Here is a 13,411-nt window from a genome sequence, read left to right as displayed (position 1 = left end):
TGTAGGGGTGTACCAGGATTTCTTCTCTTCTGTAGGGGTGTACCAGGATTTCTTCTCTTCTGTAGGGGTGTACCAGGATTTCTTCTCTTCTGTAGCATGTACCAGAATTTCAGTCCGCTTCATGACCCCAACACATTTCATCGTATGGCTTAATCCCTCCTAACAGCAGATTGGAGAGATGTGGCAGTCTGCATCCAGGAAGATGAAAGGCCTTGGGGGTTTAGGGGCCCGTTCTCCTCTGTCTTATAGGGTCAGCATCGACTGGACTGCAGTGGGTTTGTATTTATTGTTGTTGTTGTGTGTGTGTGTGTGTGTGTGTGTGTGTATGTGTGTGGTGTTAATGACAGATTTGTTATCAAGATCCCAGAACCTACCATTACCATCAATTTAAAGGCTCTATGAGAATGAATGTCATCATAACCTCTTGCTCCCTTTTTATAACCACCACATAACAGAAATGCATGCCGAGCCGGCCCCTACCGGCCCTATGTCGAATTTCTCAAGATCGAGAAATAAATCCACAGTCAGATGACATGGTAACCTGAAGCTACAGATCAAGTTTAAAAGGAAAATGCAAACGCTTCACTATTGGATTAGTTATGGGCTTTCAGCCCCTGCCATTTGATGGGGCTGCAGGCCTGGGCTACAGGTGTGCTCTCAGCTGGGTTGTAGGTGGTGCTACCCGATGGTTGCTGGTTGGGTTTTGAAAAGGCAAGTGGCCTCCCTGAGAGCAAGGACACCGGTGTCATGGCCCTCCTTTAGTAGTGGCAGAGCTGATCTGGCCCACCATCCCTTTAGGTCCACCGTTCTGTCCCTTGGATCACTGAGACCTGCTGGGAACGGATTGTGGCACTGGGGAGGGGGAGGGGAGACTGTCAGGGTGGTTGGCAGTTCTTCCCTCTCGCTACCCCCACCCCCACCCCAAGTTGGCAGGCGCGTGCTCCTCCCACAAATAGCACCTGGCAGTTCGGAGAGATCAGCGTCCTTCTTGAGCAAGGAAACCGGAAAGTGGATCTCAGGAACCTACCTGGTGGGGGCGGAGCCCACAGTTATTCAATCCTAATTTCCTGGACTTTGCTTTTTGCTTTTCTCTTTCTCAAAGGCAATAATTGAGATGGAAAGAGAGTTGGTGCCAGGCAGCGGGGCTGGGAAGACACTTGGGACCACTTGTGGGCACCCAGGCTCAGCGCTTGGCCCTGTGGCAGGATGTACAAGATGCCTACGCCCTCCCCGCGCTTCCCCCATGCCCCATTACTGGTTCTGCCAGTGGACATGTCATGGTTTAGCCAAAAGCACAGCTCACTGGGTACTGCTCCCTTTGAGGAGAGGGGGTAAGGGGCAGGACAGGGCAGAAGGGAGGGGGGAAAAAGAGGAGAGTGATGGGGTGGAATGGAGAGAGAGAGGAGAAAAAGAAAGATGATTACAACTTGTCAACGGGCCAATTCCACCCACACCCATGTGAACAAATAAATGCATCAAAGCAAAACAGAAAATGTCACCAAACTGATAAAGCCATTACAAATCATAGTAAAGAGAACAGTGACTTGCTATGAGAACGCATCCCGAGGCTGTATTTACCTGGACTGCTCAAGGGGCCAGCCCTGTCCCCCTGGGTTGGCACAGGATGGTACTGGTGGTTCTTTGAGCCTGGGTACATCCAGTGGTACCTGCCAATTTCCATTTCAGCTCTGCTGTTCACTGCCAATTTCAGGTGGCAAAGAGTCAGTGTCTCCATCCCCAGCAAAGAGTCTACATAAGCATTTCTAGTTATTCTTTTAACACAGACTTACAGGCAGCAGGGGTATTACCCATATACATCCACGATTGCAACGCGACTCCTCAGTAAGTAGCAGCTTCATCAGTCAGTATGAGCAAATGGCACTGCTTTACACCTGCCCCTTCTGGGTTTGCATGTGAGGTAACATAGATCCCCCACCCTCCACGGTCTTCTTTCCTTATTTGTGCTGCTTTCACCCCACCCCACCCCCTCCCACCCCTTAGGAGGCTCATTTGGGGCAGACACTAGTTTCGAGTGGGAATATGGCTTCTCACAATATTTTTCTTTCTATTTCACTTTCAGACCAAGAGAGCAATATCATCATTGCCAGCTGCCCAAGCAGAGGTGCATACCCGTGCCCGCTTCCATATCAGTACCCAAGCCCTCATCCGGGAAATCTGGCAGATAGACCATGGTCTGCCGAATCTTGGATGAAGCACCTGCCTTTCCACTCTCATCTGCAACAGTCTCTGTCGCCTGATCTTAAGCTCGGTGCTTCAGAATCCAGAATGTTCTGGATTGAACCCGACCTATTCTCATGATCTCCTCATATGCCAGAGAGAACGGGCTGTAAGTCTAGGCTGTAAGGACTAGCACCACTGCTTACTCACAGACCTGGTGATAGCTGGATTCTAGGAGGGGTGGTGGTGGTGGGGATTCTGGTTGTATTTACCACTTCTCAGAGGTCTAGGGTGGCTGCAAGTCAGATTTGCCTTGATAGCACGGAGGGCCTTGAGGAGGAGAAAACCTATCAATTTGCCTGGCATAAAGAAGGCTTTTTGGTAACTGTTAGTTGAACCTGAATCTTGAAATCCCTTAGAGCCCATAAGATCATTTTGGCTGGTTCATGTCTGAGAATCACATGAAACAAAACACACACACACACACACACACAAATTAGGGGGGGTTGAGGTAGGTCCTTCTGTGATGCCATAAATATTAAAAGAGGCTTTTTAAAATGGTTCTGTTGCTGCTGTGGGCAATTATTCCATTAGCAGCTCAAGCACCTCTAATTACTGAAGACAAGGACCAAGTAAGCAGGCCTATGAGACTGACGGGCATGTGCTCCGCTCTCCACCACATCTCCAGACACTCAGAATATTCCAGCTTGGGAAGTACAGACACCATTTCCAGGGAAAACCTTTTTTGGACTTCAAGGTAGGATAAAAACATCTTTTAAAAAAGCCAGGGTAAAGTTGGGACAACAAAAGAATATTTGTTTTTATCGTCAAGAACAATGCTGGGGGTGGGGGGGTGGGGCAGGAAGCACACTGCACCTGGTCCACCTCAATTGTAACAACCACCTCATGAAACAGCTACTAGAACTATTTGTCTTCCCTGAGGAGGGAAAGCAAGGCAAGGTTACAGGAAATCAATTGACCAAGATCCTTCAGCCAGAGGCTTGGTGGGAGCTGGGGCCACTGGACACCACCATGTTGGAACTGACAGTGGCTGCGACACCGGGTCCCCCTGGCAGCAATGGTGAGTGAGGCTGGCACAGGACCAGGCCGTGTTTCGTTCTGTTGTGCATAACAGGGTCGCTGTGAGTCAGAACTGACTGCCCAGCACCTGATGACTTCTTGTGGCCTGTAGATTTGCTCGTTTTCCACTCTTTGGCTAAGGGAGTGGTTAACCATATTTTTCTGAGGTCCCTCTGGAGGTGAGCTTTACTTCTTTGCCTCCTGCCAAAATGTTCCGGGTCCCAGGCCATGAATGTTATTTCAGGGGCCTTACACCGAAGCTAGACTGTTTGTTTGATTGCGGAGATCCTGCTCAGACATCGCTTGCGGAAAGAGCCTGAAGCTGGCGACGTCACCGTCACCTCATTGTACAATGGAATAATAATAATAATAAAAGGTCCTGGAAGCCCTCCATATCAAACTCACGCAAGCAGTATAGTTCACTTTGCCTGAAAGTGGTCATCTTCCTTAAAAAATATATATAGTGTCACATGGCCAGCACACAGTAGGTGCCCAATAAATGCTTGCCAAATAAGTATTTGGCTATAAACAGGAGAACAACTGTGAAAGCTTTTGGCCAGGAAATGGCCCTCTAGGTCCCCTGCCACACTTAACCTCCACCCAAGTCAGTCATGTGAGTCTGGGGGCTCCCCTCCTGCCTGTTTGTCCACATCTCCTGGTGTGCATGGGGGAGGGTGTCTGCAAACCTTTCGGTAGCAGCTGCAGGCACCTACAACAAACACACCAGCACCAGGAGAACAAGAGACTCCAGCAGCCGTGGGGAGAGGTCAGGAACCGCACCCGCTGTTTCTGACCTCCCTGGGTCCATGCTACTGAGACGTTTTGACTACCGTGAATCTTTAGATATAAAGGAAAAGTAAATTATGCTCCTTTTAGCTTTTGGAGCCAACACTAATTAGCCACTAAATCTGTGATTGGAACACTTTCAAAGAGCAAAATGTTGATTTTTTTTTTAACTCTATGGGCAAGGTCGCAACACTTAGAGGGGAGCCACCTGGCACTGAGGCACTGCCTCGTCTCGAAGGGTGTATTCCAAAGACCCTGTCTGGGATGGGCAGCCTGGAAGAGTACCTCTTTGCTGTCCTGCGGAGCTCAGAGTGGAAGACGGGGCACTCAGAGAAAAGCAAGAGACCGTGACAGCCCAGGACAGGATTTCCAGTTGTGGCTGAAGTGAGCTGTGTGGCTTAGGAAGAGCGACAACGGTGAGGGGTTCATTTCCAGGGGCACCCATGAGAAATCACTGGGAAGGGGAGGGAAGGGGGTGCGGGCCCTGGCTTAGGTCATGGAGTGACTGTTCATGGGAGTGAAAGCATTTGGAAAAGGATAGGAGGTGGCTGCTGCCCGACATGATGCGCGTGATCGGTGTCACCCATATTTCCAGCATGTATGTTTCTACATTTCATGCGGTAAATGTCAATTTGACATTTTGTACCTGTGAATTGGGTTAGATGGATAAATGCACAGTTATCTGAGATTTGTGAGCAGAATAAAAATAAATAAAGTGCAAACAAGGTCTGGTCCGTGTCTTCTCTTTTACAGACAAGGTGATTCGATGCTGAAGGCCGAGCAGCTGAAATACAGACTGGTAGTCTTTCTCATCTTTAAGAAACCCAAAGCAACGAAATGACAGAGGCTCGGCTTCCTGGAGAGCCCCGATTCATGGGGCAAGGTCTTTGAGAGGTGGGCTTATCATCCTTCATTTTGGGCAGTGATGTAAAATATTAAATGACCACCAGAACAACACTGTGGTTTGCAGGAGAGGTTGGCCGGCTATGGCCACCTGCTTTTGTAAGTCAAGTTTTCTCGACACAGAGCCACATTCAGTGATGTAAGTACTGGCTCTGGCTGAGTAGGTCCAGGAGGGACAGCATGCTCCGTCCAGACTAACATTTTTGATGATCTGACCTTTTCCAGAAGAACGACGCTGCCTCCCACTAAAGAATAAAACAATTCATGCAAGTGATAGTCAGTCTATGAGCCGGGAAATTCTTTTATGTTCCTCTACTTGATTCCCTGAAAAGTGGCCTGCTTTTTAATTTCCCAGCAACCAGCACGATTATGATTCCAAACCAACATCAAACCACATCTCATGGTATGGTCCCTACAAAAGCTCGGGTGGCACTGTACGCTAAGGCACGGAGCTGCCGACAGCAAGATCAGCAGTTCACACCCACCAGTGGCTACACAGGAGGAGGAAACCTATGAGTTGGTCACCAGGAGTTAGAATCGATTTGATGGCAGTGGTTTGGTCTTGGTCTGTCAGATGAGTCTAACACGAGCCGAGAGGGTGGAGGAAGGGTAGCGCTTCAAAGGAGAAGATTATTAAGTGAACAACCAAGCAAAGGCATCTATGAGGCCGGAATGGACACTTCAATCTCTTAAAAGCTCATCTGCTCCCTCAGGCAACCCCCCACACAGTACATACAAAGGCCAGAGGGCATTTCTGGAACAGTTCTTATTCAACACATAAGTCCCAGTGTGTGTGTGTGTGTGTGTAGGGGGTACTTACATCATGGGACACTGTCTATGTCCCATGTTTCCAGATACATCACCTAATTAAGGTTGTTGGCTGTCAATTTACCTCTACGTCCAAATTACAGAGAAATGGGACATGTTTAAGGACAGTTATAAAAATCCAGGAGCGACCCTCCGTTTCAAGAAAGGCAAATCGAAATTCCAGAAGCAAGCCAGAATGCTTGTTCCATGTGAATCCATGAACTAGCAAGGTGGAGTCTTCTTAGCAAGGAGACTGATGGCAATGTCAGGAAGAAAAGGAGCCATGCCACGTGGCTCCTCGTGATCCTTCCCACATTTGCATTTCCTTAAAAAAGGAAAAAAAAAACAAAACAAAGAAGGCTGGATCATCCCTACCACATATGTCCAGCACCATCTGGCTGGCCATTTTTTCCCACTACAGCCCAGTCCCCAGACACCTTCTCTTCAGATGTCCTCTCTGGCAGATATTTACAGAGAAAACCTGCATCTAGACCTTCCTTTGTGCTGCCGGCACACAATCAAGTTAGAAAAGGGTCTTCAAGTTCTCAACATCAAAGAATTCTTGGACCATCAGCAGGAAGAATGTCCCCTTGTTTAATGGGTCACTTTGTTTGGTTGGCTTGCCGGCTACACGGGCCTCCTAGAAGGTGGCTTGTGTGTGCGTGTGGGTGGGGGGAGAAAGCCAAAAGGGTAATGCATTTTGCTATGATAAAAAAGAATGGAAGAAAGGAAGAAGACTATCTAGTTGATGAAACAAATTGATATGGTATGGATGTGTTAATCTTAAAACAACTCCTCCCTTGACAACACCCTGCCATCTATTTTCAATTACAAATTGTTTCCAGTGGGCTATGGTTTTTCTTCCTATGCGGTTAGGGAATTTAACATTGGCTGCCTGGGACGCCGGAATTTATTTCAGCAATGATTCACAGGGGTTCCACCAGCCTGGGTACAAGGAGATTTTGAAAAGTGCGTGGGGGAAAAAGATGCCATTATCTTGGAATTTCACTTTCCATGCACTTTCAGAAACCTTCTCATATAATTGTTTCAGCTGATGCGCACTCCTCTGATAGAAAAATTATTTTTTAATTGTTTTATTAAGGGCTCATACAACTCTTCTCACAATCCATACATACATCAATTGTGTAAAGCACATTTGTACATTCATTGCCCTCATCATTCTCAAAACATTTGCTCTCCACAGAAAAATAATTTTTATCACAGATATTTAAAGGCGTTTTTTTTTTCCATATACCATATATGCTCGAGTATAAGCCAATCCGAATATCAGCCAAGGCACCTAATTTTACCACAAAAACGGCATAAAAATGTGCTGAAAAACTCGGCTTATACACAAGTATTACGGCAATAGAGCATACAAAATTGTTCTTGGGATCCAATTGTTTTTCTACTCTGATTAGTCACTCCCAAGCAATTTCAGATGTGCTGCTTTTCACAAATGAATTGATGTCGAGTAACACTGCACTGAAATCCATGGAGACCCAACTAGCCACGTCTTTACCTGGGTCCTGGGGTCAATCTCCTTGGATTCTGTTCGTTCTGATCATTCCTCCATTGCCTCTGCGTACTCTATTTTCACCCTTTGGTTTCACCTAAGGCTTACTATTTAAAAGGTGTCATTTGGTCATCAATAGTGACATTTCTGACAGTCGGCTGAGAAAACCAGCATGCTTCACTTGAAAATCCCTGAAGAGCTACTAAATCAGCGGATCTCAACCTGTGGGTTGTGACCCCTTTGGGGGTCAAACGACCCTTTCACAGGGGTTGCCCAATGCATCACAGCAGCAAAATGGCAGTGATGAAGTAGCAACGAAAATAATTTTCTGGTTGGGGGGTCACCACCACATGAGGAACTGTATTCAAGGGCCGCAGCATGAGGAAGGTTGAGAACCACTGGCCTAAATCCTTCCTGTGAATTTTGGTCCTTAGCAGTATCCTGCCACAAAAGGACTCGGGCACATCAATGATGCTGTGGCTGGTGCCGGACCGGCAGTATTTCCTTCTGTTGCACACAGGTCTGGAGGAGTCAGAACTGACTCACTGGGACCCAACGACAGTTGTGGTGTCCTATGACAAAGGCTGTAAGACTGTTTCAAAATCCACAGACTTTATTTGTTAAGGGCTTGAATTCATTTTGATTTAAAATCACAGCAAATTCATCCTGATTGAGTTTGAGAGACATGGCACTCTGTGTGAGAGTTGGCGAACCCCCATAGCCTGGGCTATGTCACCCTGACATTAGGCCCTGGTGGATACTGGCTGTAAAAGCTAAGGTTGGTTTAGAAAGCTTCTCTTAATTTATAGACCTAATATCCAAAGTTATTTCTTCACAAGCTATAGAGTAACTCTCACATTTGGGCAATAACACTCCAAATTAAGAGGCAAGCATTATCCCTTCTAGTCAATATGGAGAGTAGGAACAGAAGTGGGTAAGGTATACACACACACACACACACACACACACACAATTGAAAAGCCACTAACTGCATAGAATGAAATATAATTTTAAAAGAATCCAGATCCACCCATGCAGGAATCACAGAACATATTTTCTAAGTAATTATGTCCAATTGCTCAATATGTATTTCAATGGAATAAACACATTTTATCAAACATAAAATTCAATTGGGAGAAACAGTGGAAGGATAAAGCTGTCCAGGGACAGAGGTGGCTGGCCTCTGATGTGTCCATATATGCCTTCAATGCCAACAGTGGATCAAACTGGGCAAAGAAGACACTTGGGTGAGTTTTGAGTTGGGGAAGCTGGCTTATGAACTTGCTCATTTCAAAGGTGGGGAGTAATCAGCTGGTCAACTTCTAGATCAACCTTTATGGCAGGTCACATAGTACTCAGGACTCCCGTTGCTAGAGATCAATAAAAATCAATTGCCTAGCCCATATTCTCATTCGGGTGTATAGGACACATAGGGTGGGAGCTTTGGGTAACTTGGTGTTTTTCAATTATTCACAAAGAGCTAGTGGTTAAGAATTTGGATGATATTTAATACCCCCCAAAAGTATTTTTTGATTCTAATTTTGCCTCTCAACCCAGAGGCTGACCAGTTTTCAGATGCAGGTTGCCACGGATGTGGTGGCACTCTGCAGATTCGTTTAAATAATATTTCCCTGACATCCAGCTCTAACAGTCTATAAAACCACATGACGACGAGCTACCTGGTTGTGGAGTAAGGACTTTATCGAGCTTTTCTGACCCTTGCTTGCTTGTGGACAGAAAAACAGATGGTACATTTTTATAGAGACCAAAGGGTTTTAACTCCCACTTGGCTGGCCAATATCATATTAACAAGTATAAAATTACACACTCAACAAAATCATCTGTTCTAAGAAAGCACTGATAGAAACCATGCTGGACTAACAATGCTATGGTATTATGAAATTCCCAAGTATGCAATCAAATTAGTCTCTAATCATCACGGGCATAAATCTTTAAGCTTTTCTCTCTGTTCCTCAGCTTGATGAATATTCCCAAGTTTCTCTTAATGCTGTTTAGTCACTTAACGTAGATTAAAAGGCACACGCACACATCAGAAAAGTCGCATGGGTTTTCTGGCTGGGGGAAAGGAGGAGGAAGATGGCTTTGAGTAGAGATTGCGCTAAACTCCCATTTGAAAAAATAAAATTGCTTCTGTTGCTGATACAATGTTACTAAACGTATTGCGGTCCAAAGAAATTCCCTCTGATAAAACCAAGCCGCCTCCTCGCTGGGATAGTGTTAAGTGGAACTCCATAAAATTGTTGCTGCGGGTGACAAATGGTTGGGGGAGCAGAAATTTCATATTGGTTCAACCCATATATTCACAAGCCAACCCCAGCTGTGTTATAGCCGTGTCCTGGAGAATGACTATTGTTTAGTGGCTGTCAGCGGACCCCAGGGCCGTGAGAAATCTCCCAGCCGGATGGCCAGCGTGGTTATAGACCGTGCTAGTGTGTGTTCACGGTCGTCTATCACTTGTGGCGAAAGAGATCAATGACAATGCAGCGAGATGCCACTGACCCAACTTGTAACCAGTCCGTAAGCGAGGAAAAGAGGTTTCCTGCTAACTTGTCTTTTCTGCCAGGATCTTACCGCAAAACATTTCACTGTTCCCCCTAAAGCCATGCTGAGTGTCAGAATCCCGAGGTGTTCTAAAATTCCTTTCAAGAAACAGAACCTTTATCATTTTGTTCCTTCTCCAAATCTCTGAGTCATAAATAGCAGAGGGATATACCTCCCTGGGACTTCCCCCTGTCCCCTGCTCCCCGTTTCCACCAGCACTGGGTGGCAAGAGTTGACACCGGTGGTGATCGCGCATTCGTGGTGCCAAGACACATTGCACCCGCGTGCCCCACAGTTCCACGGCATTAGCAGAAAGCCCCACATTCCAGGTCCCTGGACCATGCCCAAGGCTTCTAAAGCCGGAGTAACGTTCAGAACACAGGACTGGAGTGACCACTAATGCTATTTAAGAAAAATCAGACCACTTTCCTAAGCCAGCTCCCCCGGGTGGCAAGCGCCAGGGCTCCTTCTATGCAATACCACATTGGGGAGAAGGATTTGGAAGAGGTATTGAGTTGAAGCGTGGCGGCTGCTCTCGCAATTTAGCATCTGTCCACATGCAAAAGCCACCCGGAGGAGGAAAGCAAAGCCCTGCCACTCAGGTGGTTTCAGAGCCATTTTCAAAGAGACAAAAACACCCAGGCTTGACCCTTTCAAAGACCCCCCAGTGCAAAGCTGGAAACAGGCTATTGTCAGAGGCTGGGTACCTTTTCTCTCTTGGCTTTGTTCAGGATTTTCCTCGGCGGCAGTTTCCATGGCTGGCTTCATAGCATCCACCAAAAATGCTATGCCCCGGCTCCCCCCAGCACGCACTCCTCTCCCCTCCTCTTCCTTTTCTCTCAGGCGCCCCTCCGGCTGCTATTGACACCCGCGTGATGGAGACGCTCTGCTCACTTCCTCCCTCCGGTCAATTCCGCGCCCTTCCAAGATGCGAGTCTCCTCAGGGACAATGCAATGTGCCTCTGCCCACTGGCCCAGAGACAGCTGCCAGGGAGCCGGCCGCCAGACGGCACCCAGGATCCCACTTCGAATGTCACCCTGCTGGGCGGACTGGGACTTGCTGCGCGCGCCCCCGCTGCGCGAGCGCTGCTGGCTCCCCTCCTTCCCGCGCCAAGGCACCCCGGGAATGTTAATGAACTCTCCCAGGGATGGCTAGAGCACTGTGACATCAGAGGAGGAGATTTGGAGGTGGAAGCCAAGAGCCCCCTCCCACCACGTGACTGCAATTGTAGCCACTGGACCTGCCTCCTCTCTGGACAAGGCCACCCCCCACCTCCACCCCCACCCCACCCCCACCCTCCATGCAGCCTAAGCCGATTCCAAGGACTTGCCCATGGTACCGGCTTTCTGCGCTTTCTTTAATATTTGTCTTGCATATAAGCAATCCCTCCGTTGGGAGAGTTGATTTTCGAAAAGACAGATGCAGGGGCTTCAAAAAGTTCGTGGAAAAATGCACTGACAAGATCATGACATTTCCCCAGCATCGTTGTGAAGCCTTCTAGTAGAGTTCAAAAACAAAACAAAACAAAAACCCACAGCCATTGAGTCAATTCCAACTCAAAGCGATCTTAGAGCACAGGGTAGAAATGGTCCTGTGGGTTTCTGAAACGACGATTCTTTGTGGGAGTAGAAAGGGTAATCTTTTTCCGCACAGAATAGCTGGTGGTTTCAAACTATTGAGCTTCCAGTTTGCAGCCTAAAAAAGGGAGAAAAGCCAGACAGAAATGGAAGAAAAGCCCCTGACAGGGATTAACAATAGGGGGTGGTTGGAAGCGAACAATTCCACATCAGAATCCGCCCTCTCACCCTTGGCACCTCAAGCTCTGACTTCTCCCAAGTCGTTCCTCCTGATTTTTGAATTAGCCTTAACAGGCAACAGGTAAAGAACTAGAAGGAAATCAAATACAAGGGATTTTCTTGTTGGGTGGGATCACCTGGATGTGGAGTTTTCTGACTCATTCGAACAGCTTACTCAAGTTCAAAAGAGTACGTTCAGCAGCATCCTCACCTCAATGTTCAGCATAAAGGCAATTAGATCAATAACAGGAGGTTTGATGAGCCACCTTGGATCCCCAGGTTCTTAAGGAACTAGTGTTCTCAAGTCATAAAGGCAGACGCATCTCCATCAGGGTTATGAGCCATGTATTTCCAAGCTTCAGTAGCTCGCGCGTCATTTGCCTTCACGAACAGAAATGAAGAAAATTTATAGAGGCACAGGCAAGTACAGTGATGGCTTGGGAGAAGCACGGGGTGAAGGAGCTCCTGACTGTGAATGGAACCTTCTAGAAACAAACCGAATGATAAAATGGAGACCACCTCTCCAGAAAAAAACAACAACTCCCGTTTTGAGGGTTTGTTGCTCACGATTTACAATAGAAAAAAAAAGAAGCAAAGTATATAATATCCTGAATCAAAAATCCTCTAACTGCCCAATCTTTTACTGCATTAGTTCGAGATAATCTCCAAAACCTTCTACATTTAATACCTCGGGCCCCGTCAAACGTGAAAAGATTTTAAAAACCAGTTTGGCCTGTTTTGATATTTTCTTTCTATTTTTCAGCTCACCTTTCCCTTTAGCCATTGTCCTTGAAGACCACGGCCACAATGCCTTGTTCCCTTAAACCCTGAGCCCTGCCAATAGGATTGTCTCCTGCTGAGGGACTGAGAAGCAGGACAAGCCTAAAACGACTTACTCTTTTTGCTGATGGTGCCTAAACCTACATACTCGTGTTGGAGACTGTTCTAGAGCATTCGACTTGCATGTTGATAAAAGTAGGGAGGCCGACCATCATTCTACAGCGTCACCAGTGAAGTTAAAGCTGTTGGGAAAAACTACAAACAAACCCTCCACCTACCACTGTCACCGACTGGCACCCTGAAAAACGACCTGTAAAGAAATTAATCTCTTTTGCCTTTTGTGTGAGAATGTTTTTTTTCCCTCATCAGACAGACAAAATACGATAATGCTGCCAGTTACCATTGTACCACTTATGATTAATATTTATGATAAACATTTGAATCAGGAAAAAAAGTGGGATGAGAAAGTGTCAGCAGCATGGAAGAAAACAAGAGCAATGCCATTCTAACATTTCTGACATCGGCATTCACTGTGGGCGAGGCAAACTGGAGATGGAGAAAGAATTGAATCAGCACTGTCTCTCAGGGCGCGGGAATACTTCTTAGAGCTCTAAAGCAGTCTGGCTGATTAAGAATGTTCTGAAAAGCCCAAGAAGGAATAATAACTATTGTTACAAAGTGGCTACATTAGGTTGAGCCTTACGAAATTGCTGATCTTGACCAAGGAAAACATCAGCTCCATACAGTTCAGCTTGCAGATGTGAAAATCTCCCGCAGAATTCAAGTCAGCCCAGTCAACTCTCTAAGTGCTGATATGTATCGGTAGGAGGCATGGACACACAAGAGGTGCTACCTGTCTCCAGGACGCCCACAGGCTGATGGGCCACAAGGAACTCTCTGGGACCAGGGTAATCCTAGCACCTGGGAGGGCTGTGAGGACCCCTGGTGGCACAGTGGCTCCACTGCTAAGGAATCCACTGGTCGTTCGCTAGGTGAAACGAG

General features: G+C 46.9%; 1 protein-coding gene across 6 annotated transcripts in view; it reads right to left on the bottom strand.

Annotated features, from left to right (window-relative positions):
* The window catches only part of GPM6B (glycoprotein M6B), a 153,012-nt gene that overhangs the window by 30,177 nt on the left and 109,424 nt on the right, over positions 1-13,411 (bottom strand). The window contains exons 1-2 of one of the 6 annotated variants that reach the window (XM_004709959.3): positions 10,540-10,885; positions 1,579-1,698 (exon numbers count right to left, since the gene is read on the bottom strand). The exons of 1 other annotated variant lie outside the window; for it this stretch is intronic. In XM_004709959.3, coding sequence (XP_004710016.1) covers positions 1,579-1,698; positions 10,540-10,600 — 181 coding nt within the window. In that variant the 5' untranslated portion in view covers positions 10,601-10,885. Of the gene's footprint in view, positions 1-1,578; positions 1,699-10,539; positions 10,886-13,411 lie in introns of those variants that run through there. 4 more of the 6 variants (XM_004709960.3, XM_045290690.1, XM_004709961.3 and 1 more) reach the window with 4 other exon arrangements.

Source organism: Echinops telfairi, unplaced genomic scaffold (genome assembly GCF_000313985.2).
Source record: "Echinops telfairi isolate 266 unplaced genomic scaffold, ASM31398v2 ScPeMD7_53;HRSCAF=182, whole genome shotgun sequence".
NCBI lineage: Eukaryota > Metazoa > Chordata > Mammalia > Afrosoricida > Tenrecidae > Echinops > Echinops telfairi.
Note: the sequence above shows the minus strand (reverse complement) of the source record. Positions and strands in the feature narration are given on the sequence as shown.